This window comes from Littorina saxatilis, linkage group LG6, assembly GCF_037325665.1.
Source record: "Littorina saxatilis isolate snail1 linkage group LG6, US_GU_Lsax_2.0, whole genome shotgun sequence".
Taxonomy (NCBI): domain Eukaryota; kingdom Metazoa; phylum Mollusca; class Gastropoda; order Littorinimorpha; family Littorinidae; genus Littorina; species Littorina saxatilis.
In genome coordinates, this window is record NC_090250.1 from 35,630,512 (window position 1) to 35,655,511 (window position 25,000).

General features: G+C 41.5%; 2 protein-coding genes across 2 annotated transcripts in view; both read left to right on the forward strand.

Annotated features, from left to right (window-relative positions):
• LOC138969109 (iduronate 2-sulfatase-like) overlaps positions 1-5,519 on the forward strand; it is a 7,603-nt gene extending 2,084 nt beyond the window's left edge. Inside the window, exons 4-8 of the mRNA XM_070341819.1 lie at positions 676-764; positions 1,797-2,007; positions 2,345-2,502; positions 3,033-3,159; positions 3,942-5,519. Of these exons, the coding sequence (XP_070197920.1) occupies positions 676-764; positions 1,797-2,007; positions 2,345-2,502; positions 3,033-3,159; positions 3,942-4,618 (1,262 nt within the window). The 3' untranslated portion in view covers positions 4,619-5,519. The remainder of the gene's footprint in view (positions 1-675; positions 765-1,796; positions 2,008-2,344; positions 2,503-3,032; positions 3,160-3,941) is intronic.
• A 4,165-nt stretch (positions 5,520-9,684) lies between these two features.
• Positions 9,685-18,179, forward strand: LOC138969110 (iduronate 2-sulfatase-like). Its single transcript, XM_070341820.1, has 8 exons — positions 9,685-9,984; positions 11,184-11,326; positions 12,073-12,250; positions 12,712-12,800; positions 13,202-13,412; positions 14,039-14,199; positions 14,635-14,761; positions 15,801-18,179. Exons 1-8 carry the CDS (start codon positions 9,903-9,905, stop codon positions 16,637-16,639), a joined length of 1,830 nt encoding a protein of 609 aa, XP_070197921.1. The 5' UTR covers positions 9,685-9,902; the 3' UTR covers positions 16,640-18,179.
• The last annotated feature ends 6,821 nt before the right edge of the window (positions 18,180-25,000 follow it).

Here is a 25,000-nt window from a genome sequence, read left to right on the forward strand (position 1 = left end):
ATTTAAGTTGTATTACATCAGGGGCGGACCCCCCCCCCCCCCCCTAGCCTAAAACAAATTAAAAAAAAGAGAAGAAAAAAAAGTAAGATTGAAATTAAAGAAAAACTTATGGGTCAGATTGCACCAGATTGCTCCATTTTCCTTAATTTCTATCAAAAAAATTTCTGGGGGGGGGGGGGGGCATGCGCCCGGATCCCCCTAGGAGCCGGCCTTTTTTTTCTAAGTGGCGATTTCAGAAAGTAGTTGGGTAAACTGTTGGCTCAGGTTACACCAGATCGGTCAATTGTCCTTGTTTTGATCTAAATTTGTCTTCTTAAATTCAATTTTTGGAAGGTGTATCAAGGGAAGTTTCTTGGCTCAGATTGCACCAGTTTGCTCCATTTTTTTTGTTTTTATCAAAAATGTTCGGGGGGGGGGGGGCATGCCCCCGGACCCTCCTATGAGGTTCGAACGCTTCACGCCCTCAACTAATCGCTTTGCGTCGTCGAATTGTCCCTAAAAAAAAATTGGAACCCCCTCCCCCTACAAATGATGCGATCCGCCCCTGTACATTCACTACCAAACCCTGCATTTTAATCCTGTTCTTATGGCAAGTAACCAGCAGTGATGCTGCTTTCGTTCAGTCATAACTGTTTCTACCTTATAATGTAACACTCTTTTGATATTCGCCATCAGGGTCAGCATCAGGCGGTACAGATGACTACCCGTATAGCTGGACCTACCCGGCCTATCACGCTCCGACTGTAAAATATACTGGCAAAAAGGTAACGTGATCTTTACAAAGTTCACAAATTAGTATATGTTGTTGTCGTTTTCGTCTGGATCTGTTGCTTACACGCGTGATGATTTTCATTATAACAGAGAGATGGACAGGGTGTATCATGTATCTTACCGGGACTACGAGGCAAAGAAGCTAGATGAATAATCTGAGGTTTTGTTATATACACGAGTAAGCGTTTTGCAGAAGGGATGTCGTGACTTTGTCAACATTGAATAACTGCATGACCCGTACGAGATTGAACGAATGTCTAGGATGGTCAATAGACGATAGTCGAACATAACTCTGTCGGGTTTGTATGGCCTGTGAAAGAGTGAATACCCTTGCTTTTAGTGAGACAAACAATCCACACGTGTCCTTGTCCACGTGTTTCATACACACCCCTCGCTAGTGACTGGCCCGTTGATTGTTTTCTCCCCAAAAGCAAGGGTATTCACTCTTTCATAACCTATACAAACCCAAAAGAGTTATTTTCGGAATTTTGCTGTTGTGGATCCCGTTGGTGCGTTTATCCTCTGTGTTCTCTGGCTTTATTTCTGGGAACGCAAAGTAGCCATGGAAGCATGTTTTCGTGTCTTCTATAGGTTGAATGTTGTTGTTGTTGCTGTTTTTGTTGTTGTTGTTGTTGTTGTTGTTGTTGTTGTTGTTGTTGTTGTTGTTGTTGTTGTTGTTGTTGTTTACTTTGTAAGATACATAGACGTTAGTGTTGTTACACGTTGACTTATGAAACCCTTCTGGATTACTTTGGAACGTGACAGGGTAGGAGAAAGAGACGTCAGCAACAAGAAAAGGAAAGTAAGAAGAGACAGCAGTATGTTTGTACATGCACTACTTGTTTTCCAGACAGAAAGACACACTGAAAAGCGAAAGAAACAACAACCGTGCTTATTGGGACCTTGCCACAGCTGAACTGAGGACTGAATATTAACATGTACTTACTGTATGGTTTCAGTGATTTCACATCATCAGAGTGGATCAGTCAGACTATTTCAGCAACGATATCTTACTGTATTTCCAGATATGCCCTGGACCGGACGGCAAGCTGACCCACAGCGCTGTGTGTCCGGTAGACCTGAAGACAGTACCTGGCGGTTCTCTGCCGGACATCCAGAACACGGACTTCACCATCGACTTCCTAAAGAACAGGTCCATGGACCACAAGCCTTTCTTCGTCGGCATGGGATACCACAGGCCTCACCTGCCATTTGCTTATCCCAAGGAATACCTAGGTCAGTTAATGTGCGATGACTGACTTTCAGTTGAAAGTGATAGTGGTGCATTTAACCCTTTGTTTTTAAGTGTGTATTGTACAGCTTATTAATGAATCTTGTGTATGCAACCGTTCGAAGCTTCTTTTATTTTTTACAAAGGTAATATGTCCTGTGTCAAAGATTTGACTTATGCCCTACAACACAGAACTATCATCATTAATGAAAACGGAGGTCAAAGTCCTCCTCCTCCTCCTCCGCCTCCTCCTCCTTTTCTTGTTCTATTCTTTTTCCTCGTCTTTCTTTTTATCGTCTTTTTAGTCTTCTTTGTTCACGCGTTATTATTCTTTTTTTGCAGATTTGTACCCCATGTCCAACATTCGTCTTCCACCCAACCCTTACTATCCACCCTGGCTACCCGAGGTGGCGTGGGTTCCGTATGGAGAACTGAAATCTTACGATGACGTTAATGCCATGAACATCAGCACCTTTGGCATTGTTTCGCCGGAATATACGGTAAGCATGTCCTTCTGCACCTCAGTTTATCGCCTTGTTGTTTATGGTTTGGCCTATGGAAATATTTTATTGTGGTTGCAAATCTGTCATGAATCGACGCTCTAGGCAATGTATTGTGTTAGTTTCTGATATCGGTCACTATAACGCCGACGTTACTCAGTAAAAGAGATAAACAAGAAGTTTTTAAAATTACTTTATGATTCATCTTCTTATCGTATGTAGATCTGCAGTTTTATACTTAATTGTAAGAGACCATGGGGGTCAATGTTTTGTATCTGCTTCACGATGGATTTCCGTACCCAAGGCAGAATACTTCACTTCTCCTCATCTCCCTTTATGTCATGTAATGCTATGGTCTAGAGCTAAAACTACGACAGCGCTACTCGACAGCAGCGAACCTGACAGTCACGATTATAATTATGGTTATGTGGTTCTTATTTCAGCTAAAACTGAGGCAGAGCTACTATGCAGCAGCGAACCTGTCAGTCTGAGTCACGATTATAATTATGGTTGTGTGGTTCTTATTTCAGCTAAAACTACGGCAGAGTTACTCGGCAGCAGCGAGTTACACGGACGCTCAGGTGGGACGAGTTCTTCAGGCTTTGGATCAGTATGGTCTGGCTGACAACACCATCATCACCTTTCATGGCGATCACGGTACGCGATTTAATCAGATTAAACCTAGTTGTGGCAGAAACAGAAACCGTATGGGTACTTTTCCTGGGAGATAAGATAGGTGTTGGACGGAAGAGGTAGAGGATGCACAAGAGATGAGAGATTAATAAGGAAGAAGACGAAAATGCTGATTAGTTGTACAAATTAGTGAAGGCATATCAATGAGATGAACTGCAGTTGTTGTTGTTGTTGTTGTTGTTGTTGTTGTTGTTGTTGTTGTTGTTGTTGTTGTTGTTGTTGTTGTTGTTGTTGTTGTTGTTGTTGTTGTTGTTTTTGTGGCTGGGAGGGGGGGGGGAGCTTTTGATTCTGAAGGTCCATTTCAATTTCGGGGAAAAAATTGTTCATTCTGACGGCCATTTTTCTTCTGATACCAAATGCTGAAAAGAATGTACGACATAATTATACTGTTTGTTATCCCATATCATTAAAGCTAAGAGAGTATGCTATCACGTCAGCTGTTGTGTGTTTGCTGATGTGAATTGTGATGATTAAAATGAATCAAAACATATGTTTCTGTCCTTGTAATGTTGCTACATGTAAGACCTGCAGTAGTCTTTCATTCTTCATTCACTATTATCGAAACATCATTTACAGTCTAAGTCATCATACGTTTTTGTTTTATACTTTTGAAGATTCAGCTTAGTTACACCGTCTCGCCTGTGTTATTTTGCCACAGGATAAAAATAATGTGGCATAATAATTTACCATGCATCATTTCTAGGTGTTGTCAATTTTGACCATGCCTTTCTCCTTCGTGTCAACAGGTTGGCAGCTAGGCGATCATGGCGAGTGGTGCAAGCACACCAACTTCGACATCGCTACAAGGATTCCTATGTTAGTTCATGTCCCCGGTGTCACGGCAAACAAGGTCCGCCGTGGAAAAATGTACCCCTTCCACGACGCTCTGGGCGAACAGTTTCAATCCAAACCGAACTCTCAACAGTCAGAACTAGTGAGCGACTCGTTGGTGGAGGCTGTGGATCTGTACGCCACCATCTCAGAACTTGCTGGGGTAGACATTCCCTCAACCTGTCCTGACAATTCTTTAGACGTCGCTTTCTGCACAGAGGGAGCCAGCCTCGTGCCAATCATCAAGAACCTGACGTCATCCACGGGAAGTCTGACGTCATGGAAACCAGCCGTCTTCAGTCAGTACCCGAGGGCGAAAGTAGTGCCAACGAATGAAGCACCGGACACACCTATCATGGGCTACACGATGCGCACAGACGGACATCGCTACACGGAGTGGATCGCCTACAACCACACGACCTTCACTGCTGACTGGAGCAAGGTGTACGCCCGGGAGCTGTACATCTACAGCAATGATCCCGACGAGGACGTCAACGTGGCGGAGGTCCCTGCGTTCCAGGACCTGGCCACCTCTCTGTCTCAGCAACTCAGGGCTGGCTGGAGAAAGGCGCTCCCCACACTAACAAAGTGACCTTATCAGAAGGAAGATAAAAACCAATAAAAGAACATTTTTTGATTTCACAAAGCATACCAATATTTTATACTGATAGTAAATAGGTTGTTGTTGATATCATGGGGTTTTTTTTACGGAGAAACGTATATCATGCAGTGCTTAATGCTGGTTCTTAGCTCAGATGTGTTGTCCTATTAAAAGCAATCTAATGAAACAAACCAGCCCTTGTTCGAGTAGGAGGAGCAACCGTTTTTCTTTAAAGGAAACTGTCTATCTTTTAACTGGAAGATACGAGCTCTGGGTTAGTAGATCTTTTATTATCTATAAACTGGAAGATACGAGCTCTGGGTTAGTAGATCTCTTATTATCTATAAACTGGAAGATACGAGCTCTGCGTTAGTAGATCTCTTATTATCTATAAACTGGAAGATACGAGCTCTGGGTTAGTAGATATCTTATTATCTAATCTATAAACTGGAAGATACGAGCTCTGGGTTAGTAGATCTCTTATTATCTATAAACTGGAAGATACGAGCTCTGGGTAAGTAGATCTCTTATTATCTATAAACTGGAAGATACGAGCTCTGGGTTAGTACATCTCTTATTATCTATAAACTGGAAGATACGAGCTCTGGGTTAGTAGATCTCGTATTAAAGTCTTATGTAATACTAGAAAAGGTGTGAACCAGCTAGCCTGCCTTGAGTGTTAAAACTGCCGTAGTTTCCTTTCTGAACTTCAGATCGCAAATTAATTCAGACAATAATTCATGTACTGACTTTACAAACCGTTCTGATTCAGAATGCTGAAAATTATCATTTCTAGTTGTGTATTGCATACCTTAATTTAATTCCTTTGTTTCAAATATAATGTTCTTAATTTTTGCTCGCTCAACCGTGCATTAATAACGATTAAAATGTGTCTTGTGCGTGCATTGTGGGTATGTTTCAGTGTGTGTGTGTGTGTGTGTGTGTGTGTGTGTGTGTGTGTGTGTGTGTGTGTAGTGTGTGTGTAGTGTGTGTTAGTGTGTGTGTGTGTGTGTGTGTGTGTGTGTGTGTGTGTGTGTGCTAAACAGAGGTCAACCCTTATCCAATCAAAACAGAAAGTTTGACAAATTGCAGTCTTTATGACCGACCATTTCTTCTTTACCCAGGCTGTCAGTTGAGGAGATAGGCCCTACTTGAACAGATTGGTGAGCAAAGGGAAGCAATCAGACAATGAGTTCGTCTACAGCTATTAACATTTTGCAGTCAAAACAACAACAATATTAACAACTTAACACAAAACAGAAATATTACACAAAGAACATATTGACACACTAGAGGAATACCCGGCTTCGCCGGGGTGAATCGCGAGACAGAGACAGACAGCGTGGCGGTTCATCACAATCACCTCTGCAGGCGAAGTCCTGTCAAACGGGATTGAGAATTTTAGAGCTTATTTCTTAGCCCTATATTATCTGTTGTGGCTTCTCAAATGCCAGAACATACAGACAGACAAAAGCCGCTAGACCCCATCACAAACAGAACTCTACAATCCACAGGTTTTTGCCCACACACACACACACAAACACACACACAGAGAAGCCGTATATATAAATATGTATATCTATATCTATAAATATATAGAGATAGGTGAGAGTGTATTTTTCGCGTGGCTATAAATTGATTCGACCTTTTCACTTTGACAGTAAGAACAACTTACGGGTGCAAGGGAAGCGTTCTGGACAGCGCAGTGACATTCTAACCATAGAACCTCAGAAACGGGAATTTGGGGTGAACGGCGCGAGACAGAGACAGACAGCGTGGCGGTTCACCACAATCACCTTTGAAGGCGAAGTCCTGTCAAACGGGATTGAGAATTTTAGAGCTTATTTCTTAGCCCTATATTATCTGCTGTGGCTTCTCACATGCCAGAACATACAGACAGACAAAAGCCGCTAGACCACATCACAAACAGAACTCTACAATACACAGGTTTTTGCCCACACACACACACAAACACACACACACACAGAGAAGCCGTATATATATATGCATATCTGTATCTATAAATATATAGAGATAGGTGAGAGTGTATTTTTCGCGTGGCTATAAATTGATTCGACCTTTTCACTTTGACAGTAAGAACAACTTACGGGTGCAAGGGAAGCGTTGTGGACAGCGCAGTGGACAGCGCAGTGACATTCTAAAAATAGTAATAGTAACTTACAACTGAACGGGAAAGCCACACGAAGGAAGGGAGATAAACGCCAAACACTGGAGAAGATAAGGAAGAGTTACTTATAATGGTGAAATGAACACAAAAACCAAAATCAGTTCAGCGCTGCGCGCTGAGAGCACGTGTTGAAATATCTCATCGATGATATTGTGTCCGGGGTGTAGCTGAATACGGTGTCCAAATTTGAAAAAGATCCACCGAGAACTTTGGCGTTGTGATGTGGTGTAGCGGCTATGGTGTGTCGGTATGGGGGCCCGGGTAGCTGAGGTGGAACCAAAATAGCTGAGGTGGAACCAAAATCGGTTCAGCGCTGCGCGCTGAGAGCACGTGTTGAAATATCTCATCGATGAGGTTGTGTCCGGGGTCTCTCTGAATAAGCCCACCAAATTTGAAGCAGATCCATCGAGAACTTTGGCCGTGCATGGCGAATACACAAATACACAAACACACAGACACACAGACACACAGACACAAGTCGTATATATATATAGAAGATTAAAAATATAATGCAATGATTTCCATGCAAAGGTATAAATAGTGCAAATACTATATGCATCCTTCAAAAGAAAAAAAAGAAAAAAATCAAGAAAATGCGACCTAAAGATTATCATAAAGTTCAAAAGCGTGAACACAGCTTTAAACATGATTCCAAACTGCAAGCAAGTGGTTTTTATTTGGCGGAATTGTCAACACTTCTCAAAACTCCTGTCTGGAAAGGAAACGCTTGGGGAAAACAACAGGTGCTAATGTTATGTGGCGCAGTGGTAAGACGTCGGCCTCCTAATCCGGCGGAAGGTCGTGAGTTCGAATCCCGGTCGCTGCCGCCTGGTGGGTTAAGAGTGGAGATTTTTCCGATCTCCCAGGTCAACTTATGTGCAGACCTGCTAGTGACTTAACCCCCTTCGTGTGTACACGCAAGCACAAGACCAAGTGCGCACAGAAAAGATCCTGTAATCCATGTCGGAGTTCCCAGCATGCCTACCCAACGAAAGCGGAGTGAAGCTGACTATGCTCTCAGAGTATAGTTTGGGGAACCCAAATGGGCAAACGAGCTCACACGTCACCAGAATTTCTGGAACGCTGAAGAAGAAGAAGTGTTTGAGATGCAGACAAAAAGGCTCTCAGGGGCTGAGCTGATGTTTTGAGTGGCTTTGCATATTTGGAGGATTTCAGTGCGATATGACTACTTCAGAACCCTGATACCTTGTTATTTATACGTGCATCTACCCTGATACCTTGTTATTTATACGTGCATCTAACAACATAATTGCTGTCCCTTCTGCGCCGAGCGGCTACATTTCAGGGCTCTCTCATATTTCGTACTGTGCGCCTTGAGTCGCCATGGGTGATATATGTGCGCGATATAATTTCTCTTTCTATATATTTTGGGGTTGTCAGACGAGGGTAGTCTCCCATGCCAACAGAAGCTACCATTCAGAGAGTGGTTTGCTTCTTAGTTGGATACCATGGGTTGACAGCTCTCGCCATCTGTACCACCTGACCACTGATGAGACACAATAGTGTCAAAACACGTGTCTGGTCTAGGTACTAAAACAATGGTCCTCCTCAGGACTAGATTTCATTGTGATAAGTCCCCCACAAAGGGACTTTGCTTTGTAAATCTCGGTCTCCCCCTGAGGAGGGTCTGATGCTCCCAATAGGCTGTCTGTGAAGGGATACTTTCTTATCTCTCTTTCGCTCTGCTAAGAGATTTTAACAAATCTCAGAAGAAAGTCTCTGCTGACTTTCAATTGTTTCTTTCACAACTTCTGATGTTATATATATATATATGTGTGTGATAGAAACTTTAACATTTGACTGAACACCGAAATACTAATTTCACCTGGTTAATATCCAAGCAACATCTTCAAAGTATTGAAGCAATGATCAACATTTCGTCGGCACGTATGTAGTTAAAGTGTGTATCCAAAGAAAACGGGTGGTGGGGGGTTTTGGGGTGGTAAAAACAGGTGACTGGTTTGTGTCGTGTGTGGTATGTAGACCAGGTCAGGGGTCAAGGTTAGGTCAGATCGCGTGAAGGATTGTGGTATAGATACAGTTATCACCGAGCTGCAGTTCGCCAATTCAGTCGGAGAAGACGATTTTACATTGTTCGGTTTCGTAGCTCCAGAAAAATAGATAAAGAATATACCAAAGGAGATTTCCTACAGGTTAATCTGCACAGCGTGTTTCCAGTGTCTGCGCGAGGAAGCGCAGCGTTGTCGAAAGCGCAGTGTCGATCTGGCCATCTCAGGCAGTCGTGTAAGTAAGTAGGCTACAGATAGACAGATGATAGATCTAGATCAAGTGTCTCGTTTTCGTATTATAACAGAGGTTATCTTTCATGCCACAAAAGTGATTAATGGATTTATAAAAACTTGAAACTTAGAACTGTGTTTTGTTACACTGTCTGTATGTCTGTCTGTCTCTCTCTCTGTCTGTCTCTCTGTCTGTCTCTCTGTCTGTCTCTCTGTCTGTCTCTCTGTCTGTCTCTCTCTGTCTGTCTGTCTCTCTCGCTCTCTGTCTCTCTGTCTGTCTCTCTGTCTGTCTCTCTGTCTGTCTTTCTCTGTCTGTCTGTCTCTCTCTCTGTCTGTCTCTCTCTGTCTGTCTGTCTGTCTGTCTGTCTGTCTGTTAGTCTGTCTGTCAGTCTGTCTGTCTGTCTGTCTGTCCGTCTAGCCTTTCTTTTAACACTGCCGTCGCGAGAAGTGAGCTCGTTGGCTTTTAATCACTGTTCTATACACAATGATATAGGGGCTTTTGCAGTTTTGACTCAAATCACCCGACTCTGTTCTTTGCAGCTGACACAAACCTGCACGATCAGTAGTTTCAGGCGCCTGTGGGTGCACATGACTGTTTACGCCACCCATGAAAGCGAATACGAGGAAGGCACACTGGTGTTTCGTTTTGTAAACAGGGTACTCCTTTACTTAGTGTAGCACAACACGATTGTAACATGTATACGCCAATAAAAAGCACGTCTTTGTGACTAAGTGCTTGGTTAAAATATTGATCTCAGTTTGTACCTTGTGTAGGCCTACTGCCTGTGTATTCCCTCCTCCATTTAGAATCAGGTGAACTTGAAACATGGCAGCTGCTTTGCAACGTTCGGCGTGTTTGATCGCTTCAGTTCTGTTGTCGTTGATGCCAGTGAAGAGCGTCTCATCAGGTAAGATCAATGTCTTATTATTATTATTCAGGACTGCGTGCATACTGTCTCGCATGTGTTGACTTGTGTGTAAATGCTTGTCTGTCACTGAGTCAGTGCGTGTCCGTGTTTGTCCGTCTGTGTGCCTGCCTGCCTCCACGTGTGCTTGTCTCTATGAAAGCGCCTGTGTGTATGTGATTTGTGTGCGTGTCTTTGTGTAGTGTTTGTGACTGCGTGTGAGTGCGAGTACACACACAACTAAAGCTTCAGCGATATGCGTGTTCACACAAGGGCTATGACTGACAAGGCAGAAAAGGTAATGTTGAACTTTAGCCGGCCTTGTAAATTCAGGAACGGTTTTCTAGTTCAGCCTCTAAGTTTACAGAACCTGCTCTTGTAAGCATAACAAATCATTGCAGATACCTTTGAACTTACGGAATGAACTGTATAGATGCCTTTCATTTACATGGTTTGAGAAGGAAAACATCGGCGCAGCCGTTTTGGTGCATTTTTTCGAAGGAAGGGACACAACTCTGTCGATATTAGGAATGCGTTTTCTCTCCCATGTCAGTCATTTTCCTCGATCAAAAGACCAAATTAATTATTTATGACCCTCCACCACGAAATGAGTCGCATGTCACCTCGCGCGGTTCTGCGCTAGGCTTAATATAAGTCCGGGGAGTGTCTGGTAACAGTGTGTGGGTCACCTTAGTCACAGGCTTATAACTCAAACAGTTTTTGCTCTTTTCTAAAACGGTTTTCACCACTGGATAGAGCATAAAAAAACCTCTTTATAAAAATGTAAAAATATAAAAGTCATGCAAAGGTGACATGCGACTCATTCCGTGGTGGAGGGTCACATTTATGCTTAATTCTGGAGCTCAATCCGTCAATTAATTCACGATAAATATTCTTTGGTTTAATTAAAGGGACTTGTACAAACAAAAATGTAAAACAGTCAATAATGACACAGGACTGTGCGCTTTGAATTTACAACGCTAAACATTACCGGCAAAAGCTCACAGAGACTTTGAAACATAGTAATCCCGAATGTAAGCTGAACCATTAGGAGATACAGAGACAGGTATGATTACGAAATGAACGAAATAGTTTATTCTACCTCAGGTCTTCAACACCAGCGTGTTATATATATATATTAAACCATGAACTTGGCAGAAATGTATGCGCGTGGATATTTAAAAAGTTGATTATGTCTATAGAACTATCCCGACCCAACGTGTTGTTCCTGGTGGTGGACGACCTGAGGCCCAAGCTGGGATGTTATGGAGAAACCAACATGGTCACTCCCAACATTGACCAACTCGCCGCCAAGAGCCTTGTGTTTGAACGGGCATACGTCCAAGTAAGAAATCTTTGTAACGGTGCAAGCTTGAAGTCATACAAGACAGATTGTTTCTGAAACAAAAGAGTTGTATTTTTGCACGTTGAGCTTAGTCAGTGACCAAACAGTGGATTATTAAGTAGTCATATAAATCTGTGTAAAGACCCAGAAGCTGGAATATGCTAATTTTATAATTTAGAGAGTGTAGGCTAGTTACGTCTGTATGCTAAAGTGGGTCAATGACAAATTCAATCTACAAAAAGATCATTGTTCTGAAATTCATACCGTGATCTGAATTCTTTGCTCTATTTTCCCACTTTGTGGTATTTGTATGATCCACAGTCTTGTCTATAAGAGCGCAAGAAATGATCTTATACGCCAATGATGAAAAAAAATGGTGTATCAGCCTGTTCGTGTCAAAAGCCTGTTTCAAATCATGGTTGCGCAATTGTTCGAACTATTCATGAAAATTCCTTCAGTGAAATGTCTATATGACATTTTAGAAGGGCAATTCAATACAATTCAGTTCGAAACAGCTTTATTATCTGCATTTAAGACAAATAGCAATTTTTTTAAGTAAAAATTTCCAAAAATGTCAATGAATACATTTAAGTCAGTATTGTCGAGTGGTTCCTCCTCCTCTCCTTCGCCGCCGCCCCGTCCTCCTCCTCCTCATTATCATCCGCCTCTTCATCCTCATCATCATCATCATCCGCCTCTTCATCCTCCTTCTAAGTCTTCTCCTCCTCCTCCTTTTATTCTTGCAGCAAGCTATATGTTCGCCAAGCAGAACGTCCTTCCTGACAGGGCGACGTCCCGACACAACACGCACGTACGATCTGCACGTGTACTTCAGAAACATCGCGGGCAACTACACCACGCTACCACAACACTTCAAGAACAACGGATACATCACGCAGTCCGTCGGCAAGATCTTCCATCCAGGTATGATCATGCCCACAAATAAACAGCCCGAGTGTTTTCTATGCGCAGAGAAAAAATGTAGACGAATTAATTTCGTAAAGTCCGCGAGTGGCATTGAAATTATTAATTCATCAATAAAAAATAAAAATCCAACTCACCACATCAAGCATTGAGGTGGTTGATTGTCGGTATGTGACCAAGTGGAGGGATGGTCTTCTCCCTTGTAAAAACCTGGTCAGATTGGAGATGGTTAGCCGAACTGTTAACGCGAGAAGGAGTCTTCTTCTTCTTCTTGGCGTTCGCAGAGGTTACACGATCAGTCCAGCACTGGTGGCGAGAAGGAGTGAAAACCTTCATCTTCGTTACTCGCCATGGAAGGCGTGAGACATTTTGGAGGACACAGCTAATTCAGTCCCACAGGGCTGTTCACTGCGGTACGTATGTGTTATTTCCTACCCGCTGTATTTGTTCTTGTCTATCAGGTCCTACGTCTGGAAATACGGATGACTATCCCTTCAGCTGGACTTTCCCAGCAAGGCATGCCCCTTCACGCAAGTACTTTACTGACAAGGTAAGCGTCTTTTCTGTAATTCAATTCAATTCAATTCAATTCAGTTCAGTTCAGTTCAGTTCAGTTCAGTTTAGTTTAGTTTAGTTTAGTTTAGTTTAGTTTAGTTTAGTTCAGTTCAGTTCAGTTCAGTTCAGTTCAGTTCAGTTCAGTAGACGAATTCCGATAACTCTGTCGAATTTGTATGGGTTGTAAAAGAGGTAATACCCTTGATTTTTTTTCTCGGACAAACATTAGAGAGGCCAATCACTAGCGCGAGGTGTGTCGGAAACACGTTGACTTTATTTGTTAGAGGAAAAACAAGGGTATTCACTCTTTCACAATCCCAACAAACCCGACGAAATTTTTTCCGAAAATTTCAATTCAATTCAATTCAATTCAATTTACCTCAATTTAATCGCCAGATCTGCCCCGGTCCAGACGGCAAACTGTACAACAACGCCGTCTGTCCCTTGGAGCGATCCCAGATCCCTAGCGGCAAGCTGCCTGATGAAGAGAACGCTGACTTCGCCGTGTCCTTCCTTCAAAACAGATCCGTGGACCAAAAGCCTTTCTTCCTCGCTCTGGGCTTCCACAAGCCCCATCTACCCTTCAGATATGATGCGAAGTATAAAGGTTTGAGACTTGTAAATTTGACATGCCTTTTATATATCAGGGAGGCAGTCCTAAGAAGTACAAGAGTGTGGGTTTACCTCGTGGAGAATAACACCGCGGAGTATAAAGGTTTGGTGAGTGTATATGTTACTTGCCTTTTATGTTACAGGGAGGTAATCCTTAGATACCATTTGGAGTGCATGAGTTTGTTTATTTCAAACGCCGTATGGAGTATAAACCTTTGTCGGTTTGGAATGTTCTATACCTCTCATATGTACCAGCGCGATACCCATTAGTAAGAATGATGTGTCCCCTACATTGTTTCCTGGACCATTGCTTCGGTTGCAAAAAATTAAATTAAATTAAAAAACAAAATTAAACAAACAGATGCCGATCTGTATGAAACTGTCTTAGTTATTTCTAAGGGGTAACACTGAAATGACCCTGGACAAACCCAAGACTGTAACTAATGCTTCCTATGTTTGCAGAGCTGTGTCTCACAATCTCCACTTAAATAGTTCACTATTGAACTATTGAACCACAGAACGTGGAAATTGGTTGTTCTAAAAAACGGTTTACTATTCAACACACTGCGCTGAGCAGAGTTTGTGTCACTCATGGGCCATGTTGGTTTTGTTGCATTACAGATCTATACCCACTGTCGAAGATCAAGATTGCAGACAACCAGAATGTTCCCATGATGATGCCCTACGTTTCCTTCTCTCCCTGGGACCATCTCAGAACTTTTCAGGACATCCGGGCCTTGAATGTTAGCTGGCCCTTCGGCGTTATACCGAAAGATTTTCAGGTGTGTGTACAGCTGATTTAGATAATTATATGCCAAGAAACACATATAGAAACCGTCAGAAAGAAAGAAGATTACACACGACTGAAAAGCACTCCCATGCAAACACGCACGCAATCACGCACGCACGCCAGCAGGTATGCAGCGACGCACGCAGCACGCATGGTCGCACGCACACACGCACGCACTCACACACTCACACACACACACACACACACACACACACACGCGCGCGCGCGCGCGCGCACACACGCACACACACACGCACACACGCACACGCACACGCACACACACACACAAACACATACACATACACACACACACACACACACACTCACACACACACAAACAAACACACACACACACACACTATTTCTTGTGTGTGTTTATTATTGTAACCAGTTCATTTGAAAGTGATTATCTCTGTGTTTTGTGCAGTACCTGATGCGTCAGAGCTATTCGGCCGCTACTTCTTTCACGGACGGTCTGGTTGGTCGAGTGCTGGCTGCTTTGGACCAATCAGGATTCGCCAACAATACTATCATCACCTTTCATGGTGACCACGGTACATAGTTCTTTGTGATGTTCTTCTATTTCTTGACCTTCAATCCTTGTATTGAGTTGATTCTGGCTATCAAAAATAGGTCTGTGGACGGTAGTGCTGGTCTCAGGTCGAAAACGCTGTGCGTGGTAATAGTGCGCGCACGAGCGCTTTCTTTCAGCTCATAGCTCCGCGGAGAGTGTTAAGTGAATTTGGTGCACGGATTAGCCATAGATATGTCCAAGTTTAGGCAAAATTTGACCTATAATAACGATTTGTTCTTTGCCGTATAACTGGAGACTGCCTACGTGAGTTTGGTAACACTCCAAGACACGCCTGAGCTACAGTATAAGCGTGAGCGTGATCGATTGCTTCCTTGCTTTTAACTCCAAATTTCATGCAAATCGACCAACACTGTAGTTATTAGCGATCAGAAGTGTGACGGACGGACAGATTCCTTTTACTGATATGGATGAAAATGGACATGGCAATTTCTTTATGTTATGCTATCTAATCTTAAAAGATGAGTCAAATATTTTAAGATTCATTCAGTGTGGCGACGAACTTCACAAGGGACTAAATCATTAGATTGCCCTAAAAAGATAATCAGTTGTATTTGAACTTGAAGAAATGAAAGCAAAATCTATGTCATAAGCTTTAGTTTTTTCTCTCTTTTTCGTCCGCATTCCAAATATTTTGAACTATATTTAAGCTCTATTATCTACGTTGACCTATACATTTAACCTCCTGAATTCTAAAAATAATCATGTGACATTTGTAACAGCAGTATAGTGACTTCGTATCAAGTTTGTGAAAATGATGACTTAAGAAGGTTTCAGTACTGGAGCCAGTGGTTAGCAAAGTCAAATGTAGCTTTTTATTGTTTCTTACAAACATGATGGTAGTAATACGACGATACAAACAGCAAAAAGCAACACTATACTGAAACATCCATCGAAATAAATTCTTCAATTTTCTTTTCTGTCCGCTTTGTTTTAAATAAGAGGTCATGACAATGTCGTTTTAGATATGCATTTTTGTCAAACATTCCATGTTTCCACAGGCTGGCACCTCGGTGAACACATGGAATGGACGAAGCACACCAACTTTGACATTGCCCTCCGTATTCCACTCATGTTTCACGTTCCCGGTGTCACTGCGCCCAAGTTGCCCCCTGGTAAAACGTTCCCTTTCAAAGACGCATTGAAGATGCCCATCCACGAAAATACAAGGCACACGAACGACCCGCTCACTAATGATGGCTTGGTGGAAGCTGTGGACATCTACCCTACTATTTCTGAGCTCGCTGGACTAGATATCCCCCCTACCTGTTCCCGAAACCCCTTCAGTGAAACTTTCTGCACGGAAGGTGCTAGCTTCGCCTCCCTTATCAAAAGCGTAGCAAAAGACGTCACAATAACGTCAGACACATTCCGTGACGTCAGCAAGTCGTCATATCAAATTATGGACACCAACATTGCATCTTCAGGTTTAAATGACATGGGAATCGCGTCATCCAAAGGTACTGACGTCACCAGAATGTCAACAGGTCATAGAACCAGCAGAAGCAAAGTACAGTGGAAAAGAGCGGTTTTCAGCCAGTATCCGAGACCTTCCTTCTTCCCTTCACGTTCCACAATAGATCCATCTCTGAACGAAATCATCATTATGGGCTACACGATGCGCACGGACAAGCAGCGCTACACGGAGTGGGTGGCCTACGACCACACGACCTTCTCTGCCAACTGGACGCACGTGTACGCCAGGGAGCTGTACGACTACAGCGCTGACCCTGAGGGCAACTTCAACGTGGTGGACGTGCCGGCCTACAGCGACCTGGCCGTGCAGCTGGCACAGCAACTCAGGGACGGGTGGAGAAGCGTCTTGCCCGGAACATCGTAGGCATGCAGATCTTCCGTGAATAAAACTAAGTAATTGTGTTTAGTGAAAATTTCCCGTCGTGGACGTGTTTTCACGAGTGATATGTATTCCATTTTGTGATTTTTTTTTTTTTGCTACTTTTTTTGCACATAAAAACTAAAACCGCGTGCTTCTAATTTTTGTTTAACGAGAGAATGATAAATAGAATTGGCCATGTACAACGACTCCATGCAACGCCCGGGAACGCACACAGACACTGAGACATATATACAGGTATGCAAACGCAAACACAAGGAAAAGACAGAAATATACAGAGACTGAAACATGTATAGACACAGATTAGGGGTGTTCATTGACGTCGGCGGTCGGGGAAACGTCAAAACCTAAATTTATTTCAAATCGCCGACTTCTTGCCATCCTGTCTTGCTAAAACTCTTGCTTGCAGTAAGTCGAAATTTCCCACGTGACAAGATAACTAGGGGTGTGTCTAAAACACGTGGACAAGGTGCACGTGTAGAAAGCTTGCCTCACTAAAAGCAGAAGTATTCATTTTGCTCTTTTACTTCCCATACAAATCCAACAGAGGTTTTTTTTCTCCAGAATTCGTCTATTGCCAAGCTGTAATAGTTAGTACGCTAAGGACTACAAAAATAATACGAAACTTACCTGAACTGTTATTACTATTTGTGACCCTCCACCACGAAATGAGTCGCATGTCACCTCGCGCGGTTCTGCGCTAGGCTTAATGTAAGTCCGGGGAGTGTCTGGTAACAGTGTGAGGGTCACCTTAGTCACAGGCTTATAACTCAAACAGTTTTCGTTCTTTTCTAAAACGGTTTTCACCACTGGATAGAACATAAACAACTCTTTAGAAAAATGTAAAAATATGAAAATCATGCAAAGGTGACATGCGACTCATTTCGTGGTGGAGGGTCACATTTCGGCAAACTTGCCGAAGAAAGTTGTATTGGATGCTAGCAACGCCGTTGCAGACGGGCAGATACACTGACCGACACAAGTTTATACGCGGAGACATAGGCACAGATATACAGATACGGAGACACAAACATGCAAATATATATACAGACACAACAATACAGACGCACAGACATTCAGACGCAATCATACTTGCATGCACAAACACAGAGAAGAAGCACACACGCACTCGGACATACACAAACGCGCGCCTAGATGCAGACAGTTAAAGGATAAGGATAAGATTTCATATAGTCCTGTGAGGTTACACTCATAGAAATTCAGGGTACTTTCTCTCTATTGCACATAGTATAATATGTATATTATACATGCAGATTGTACATGCAGGCATTCAGCCGTCATTCAGTCCTTTACATAACCACACAGAACAATTAGGTCTACATTTTATTTTAGAGATAATTATGTTTATGCAGCGTTTCTAACTATGGCAAAATGACCTTGGTTTTGTTAGCTTCTCGATTACGAGAAAAAAAAACTCGTTGCATATCACAGGCAGAAATGAAGGCTTACCCCAGATAGATAAAAAAAATTAAAAAAAAGATGCATTAACCAGTTCAGCGGTCTATGTGCGCCTCTGTGTGTTTTTGTGAGTCTGCATGCGTCAATTAGTACATCCGCGCGCGTGTTTGTCTGTTTCTGTGTCTGTGTCTGATTGTGCGTGTGTGTGTGTGTGTGTGTGTGTGACTGTGTGTGTGTGTGTGTGTGTGTGTGTGTGTGTGTGTGTGTGTGTTTGTGTGTGTGTGTTTTGCTATACCTGAAATTGCGTTGTGCACGTGTGTGTGTGTGTGTGTGTGTGTGTTACTAGTGTGTGTGTGTGATTGTGAGTGTGGACGTGAGTGTGTGTGTGTGGGGGGGGTGTGGGTGTGTGCAATTGTGTTGTTCCAATGTATGTCTGCCTGTTTATCTGTCAGTATGTCTGTCTCTCCGTGTCTGTGTGTATCTGCTTTTACAGAGTACGTCTGTCTGTCTGTCTTTCAGTAAACATTAATGTTCACGACAAGTCAACTCTTTGTCTTTTACTGTTTGCGGCTGATTCAAGCCTACACGATCAGTCATTTCCAGCGCCTGTAGCTGCACAAGACTTGTTACGCCCTCCATGGAATGAATAAGAAAAGGGAAAACTGCTGATTTGTGTTGTAGCAACTGGGTACTTCTTTGGTTCGTGTCGCATTACAAGAAAATGGTATGTTTGTGTGTCTCTATTTTTTAAACCTTAAAAAGAAAAAAATATTTAAAGAAAAACTCGTGTTTGGGACTCAATGTGTAGCAAAATATATTGACCCCAGTTTTCGCTTTATATTTTAAAGTTAAAAAACAAAGGATTACTGTACTCACCGATACAAAGACGACACAAGACGATTACGAATTTTCGCTTCTGGAAGCTTCATCAGGGAAAGAACACAAAAGACAACAAAAAGCAGACGCAACACGGAACGAATTCATCAGGAAAAGAACACAAAAGACAACAAAAAGCAGACGCAACACGGAACGAATTCATCAGGAAAAGAACAAACAAGTCGCGTAAGGCGAAAATACAATATTTAGTCAAGTAGCTGTCGAACTCACAGAATGAAACTGAACGCAATGCCATTTTACTCGTAGCATCGTCAGGCCACCGCTCATGGCAAAGGCAGTGAAATTGACAAGAAGAGCGGGGTAGTAGTTGCGCTAAGAAGGATAGCACGCTTTTCTGTACCTCTCTTTGTTTTAACTTTCTGAGCGTGTTTTTAATCCAAACATATCATATCTATATGTTTTTGGAATCAGGAACCGACAAGGAATAAGATGAAAGTGTTTTTAAATTGATTTGGACAATTTAATTTTGATAATAATTTTTATATATTTAATTTTCAGAGCTTGTTTTTAATCCGAATATAACATATTTATATGTTTTTGGAATCAGCAAATGATGGAAAATAAGATAAACGTAAATTTGGATCGTTTTATAAATTTTTATTTTTTTTTTACAATTTTCCGATTTTTAATGACCAAAGTCATTAATTAATTTTTAAGCCACCACGCTGAAATGCAATACCGAAGTCCGGGCTTCGTCGAAGATTACTTGACCAAAATTTGAACCAATTTGGTTGAAAAATGAGGGCGTGACAGTGCCGCCTCAACTTTCACGAAAAGCCGGATATGACGTCATCAAAGACATTTATCAAAAAAATGAAAAAAACGTTCGGGGATTTCATACCCAGGAACTCTCATGTCAAATTTCATAAAGATCGGTCCAGTAGTTTAGTCCGAATCGCTCTACACACACACACACACGCACACACGCACATACACCACGACCCTCGTTTCGATTCCCCCTCGATGTTAAAATATTTAGTCAAAACTTGACTAAATATAAAACAAGTCGCGTAAGGCGAAAATACAATATTTAGTCAAGTAGCTGCCATTTTTCAGCAAGACCGTATACTCGTAGCATCGTCAGTCCACCGCTCATGGCAAAGGCAGTGAAATTGACAAGAAGAGCGGGGTAGTAGTTGCGCTAAGAAGGATAGCACGCTTTTCTGTACCTCTCTTTGTTTTAACTTTCTGAGCGTGTTTTTAATCCAAACATATCATATCTATATGTTTTTGGAATCAGGAACCGACAAGGAATAAGATGAAAGTGTTTTTAAATTGATTTGGACAATTTAATTTTGATAATAATTTTTATATATTTAATTTTCAGAGCTTGTTTTTAATCCGAATATAACATATTTATATGTTTTTGGAATCAGCAAATGATGGAGAATAAGATAAACGTAAATTTGGATCGTTTTATAAATTTTTATTTTTTTTTACAATTTTCCGATTTTTAATGACCAAAGTCATTAATTAATTTTTAAGCCACCAAGCTGAAATGCAATACCGAAGTCCGGGCTTCGTCGAAGATTACTTGACCAAAATTTGAACCAATTTGGTTGAAAAATGAGGGCGTGACAGTGCCGCCTCAACTTTCACGAAAAGCCGGATATGACGTCATCAAAGACATTTATCAAAAAAATGAAAAAAACGTTCGGGGATTTCATACCCAGGAACTCTCATGTCAAATTTCATAAAGATCGGTCCAGTAGTTTAGTCTGAATCGCTCTACACACACACACACACACACGCACGCACGCACGCACGCACACACATACGCACATACACCACGACCCTCGTTTCGATTCCCCCTCGATGTTAAAATATTTAGTCAAAACTTGACTAAATATAAAAATAAAAACAAGTCGCGTAAGGCGAAAATACAATATTTAGTCAAGTAGCTGTCGAACTCACAGAACGCAATGCCATTTTTCAGCAAGACCGTATACTCGTAGCATCGTCAGTCCACCGCTCATGGCAAAGGCAGTGAAATTGACAAGAAGAGCGGGGTAGTAGTTGCGCTAAGAAGGATAGCACGCTTTTCTGTACCTCTCTTTGTTTTAACTTTCTGAGCGTGTTTTTAATCCAAACATATCATATCTATATGTTTTTGGAATCAGGAACCGACAAGGAATAAGATGAAAGTGTTTTTAAATTGATTTGGACAATTTAATTTTGATAATAATTTTTATATATTTAATTTTCAGAGCTTGTTTTTAATCCGAATATAACATATTTATATGTTTTTGGAATCAGCAAATGATGGAAAATAAGATAAACGTAAATTTGGATCGTTTTATAAATTTTTATTTTTTTTTTACAATTTTCCGATTTTTAATGACCAAAGTCATTAATTAATTTTTAAGCCACCACGCTGAAATGCAATACCGAAGTCCGGGCTTCGTCGAAGATTACTTGACCAAAATTTGAACCAATTTGGTTGAAAAATGAGGGCGTGACAGTGCCGCCTCAACTTTCACGAAAAGCCGGATATGACGTCATCAAAGACATTTATCAAAAAAATGAAAAAAACGTTCGGGGATTTCATACCCAGGAACTCTCATGTCAAATTTCATAAAGATCGGTCCAGTAGTTTAGTCTGAATCGCTCTACACACACACACACACGCACACACGCACATACACCACGACCCTCGTTTCGATTCCCCCTCGATGTTAAAATATTTAGTCAAAACTTGACTAAATATAAAACAAGTCGCGTAAGGCGAAAATACAATATTTAGTCAAGTAGCTGCCATTTTTCAGCAAGACCGTATACTCGTAGCATCGTCAGTCCACCGCTCATGGCAAAGGCAGTGAAATTGACAAGAAGAGCGGGGTAGTAGTTGCGCTAAGAAGGATAGCACGCTTTTCTGTACCTCTCTTTGTTTTAACTTTCTGAGCGTGTTTTTAATCCAAACATATCATATCTATATGTTTTTGGAATCAGGAACCGACAAGGAATAAGATGAAAGTGTTTTTAAATTGATTTGGACAATTTAATTTTGATAATAATTTTTATATATTTAATTTTCAGAGCTTGTTTTTAATCCGAATATAACATATTTATATGTTTTTGGAATCAGCAAATGATGGAGAATAAGATAAACGTAAATTTGGATCGTTTTATAAATTTTTATTTTTTTTTACAATTTTCCGATTTTTAATGACCAAAGTCATTAATTAATTTTTAAGCCATCAGGCTGAAATGCAATACCGAAGTCCGGGCTTCGTCGAAGATTACTTGACCAAAATTTGAACCAATTTGGTTGAAAAATGAGGGCGTGACAGTGCCGCCTCAACTTTCACGAAAAGCCGGATATGACGTCATCAAAGACATTTATCAAAAAAATGAAAAAAACGTTCGGGGATTTCATACCCAGGAACTCTCATGTCAAATTTCATAAAGATCGGTCCAGTAGTTTAGTCTGAATCGCTCTACACACACACACACAAACACACACACACACGCACGCACACACATACGCACATACACCACGACCCTCGTTTCGATTCCCCCTCGATGTTAAAATATTTAGTCAAAACTTGACTAAATATAAAACAACAAGTCGCGTAAGGCGAAAATACAATATTTAGTCAAGTAGCTGTCGAACTCACAGAACGCAATGCCATTTTTCAGCAAGACCGTATACTCGTAGCATCGTCAGTCCACCGCTCATGGCAAAGGCAGTGAAATTGACAAGAAGAGCGGGGTAGTAGTTGCGCTAAGAAGGATAGCACGCTTTTCTGTACCTCTCTTTGTTTTAACTTTCTGAGCGTGTTTTTAATCCAAACATATCATATCTATATGTTTTTGGAATCAGGAACCGACAAGGAATAAGATGAAAGTGTTTTTAAATTGATTTGGACAATTTAATTTTGATAATAATTTTTATATATTTAATTTTCAGAGCTTGTTTTTAATCCGAATATAACATATTTATATGTTTTTGGAATCAGCAAATGATGGAGAATAAGATAAACGTAAATTTGGATCGTTTTATAAATTTTTATTTTTTTTTACAATTTTCAGATTTTTAATGACCAAAGTCATCAATTAATTTTTAAGCCACCAAGCTGAAATGCAATACCGAAATCCGGGCTTCGTCGAAGATTACTTGACCAAAATTTGAACCAATTTGGTTGAAAAATGAGGGCGTGACAGTGCCGCCTCAACTTTCACGAAAAGCCGGATATGACGTCATCAAAGACATTTATCAAAAAAATGAAAAAAACGTTCGGGGATTTCATACCCAGGAACTCTCATGTCAAATTTCATAAAGATCGGTCCAGTAGTTTAGTCTGAATCGCTCTACACACACACACACACACACACACAGACACACAGACACACACACACACACACACACACGCACATACACCACGACCCTCGTTTCGATTCCCCCTCGATGTTAAAATATTTAGTCAAAACTTGACTAAATATAAAAAGCAGACGCAACACGGAACGAATTCATCAGGAAAAGAACACAAAAGACAACACAAAGTAGACGCAACACGGAACGAAATATTATTATTATTATGAGAGCTTATATAGCGCGAACCACAATTAACTGTGCTCTCCGCGCTTTACATATTAATTTCTGCCGTTTGAAATGGAATTTTTTACAGACAGACAGACAAACGAACATTTTATTACACACAATATATAACGCATTCACATCGGCCAGTAAACCTCCAGCCATTACGGCGAATAATTACTTTTCACGGCCTATTATTCCAAGTCAAACGGGTATTTGGTGGACATTTTTATCTATGCCCATACAATTTTGCCAGGAAAGACCTTTTTGTTAATCGTGGGATCTTTAACGTGCACACCCCAATGTTGTGTACACGAAGGGACCTCGGTTTTTCGTCTCATCCGAAAGACTAGCACTTGAACCCACCACATAGGTTAGGAAAGGGGGGAGAAAATTGCAAACGCCCTGACCCAGGGTCGAACTCGCAACCTCTCGCTTCCGAGCGCAAGTGCGTTACCACTCGGCCACCCAGACCACATATGCTGCTGTATTCTTTTCTTCGTTTACAATCAGGTGAACTTCAAAATGGCAGCTGTTGGCCAACGTTCGGCGTGTTGGATCGCTTCAGTGTTATTGTTGTCGCTGGCAGTACAGCGCGTTTCATCAGGTTTGTGAAATATCTTATTATTTATTATCAAAAACCGTTGGGGAGGCAAGCAATTGCAACATTTACTTTAGTCAATCTGTAATTGAACTCACAAAAGAAAACTGAACGCACTGCATTTTTTCACCAAGACATAACAATCCCCGCGGCAAGAAAATGGCTCACTTTTCCCGTGCAACAAAAAGTGAATTTGACAAGCCAGACAAGCTTAAGATGAAATCTTTTTTGGATCGATTTCTGAAGTTTTAATCGTAGTAATAATTAACCTATTTTCGCTAATTGTGATAACATTTTAAGAGTAAACATGACATTTGTATATGTTTGTAGATTCAGAATTTGATGCAGTCAATTTTAGATCTGTTTGCGAAAAATCGATTTTAATGACAACTTTAATGAGCAAACTAATTAACTAATTTGTAAGCTTCCGAGTTGCAATGCAATCGTATAGTCCGGACTTCGTCAAAGATTGCTTGACAGGGCCGGACTAGGCGAAGAGGAGGGGGGGGGGGGTTGCCAGTGGTGGCCCAGGGGGATGTCCCCCCTGGCGGCAGGGGCGGATCAGTTCATTTTATGGGTGGTTTTTTTCTAGGGGGGTCCGGGGGCATGCCCCCCCGGAAAATTTTGAAAAAAAGGATGCAAAATGGTGCAATCTGGTGCATTCTGAGGATGATCATTACCAGTTTCAGGCAGCAGATTTTGTCACTGATTAATACCCCAAAAATTGAAACTCAATGTAAAATAAAGAAATGCATACCTCATTCAATATTTTTATTTTTTGGCTGGGGGGTGGTCCGGAAACCCTAGAACCCCCCCCCTCCCCCCTCGTTGTGGGGGTCAGGGGGCGAAGCCCCCTGAAGCTGATGGGTAGGTCATATTATGAGATAGGAAA

Excerpts from the sequence above, each read along its gene's own strand:
- LOC138969110 (XM_070341820.1), top strand. The coding sequence starts at position 9,903 with ATGGCAGCTGCTTTGCAACGTTCGGCGTGTTTGATCGCTTCAGTTCTG. Across the intron at positions 11,327-12,072 it reads TTGAACGGGCATACGTCCAA|CAAGCTATATGTTCGCCAAG; the intron begins GTAAGAAATCTT and ends TTATTCTTGCAG. Across the intron at positions 14,762-15,800 it reads CACCTTTCATGGTGACCACG|GCTGGCACCTCGGTGAACAC; the intron begins GTACATAGTTCT and ends ATGTTTCCACAG.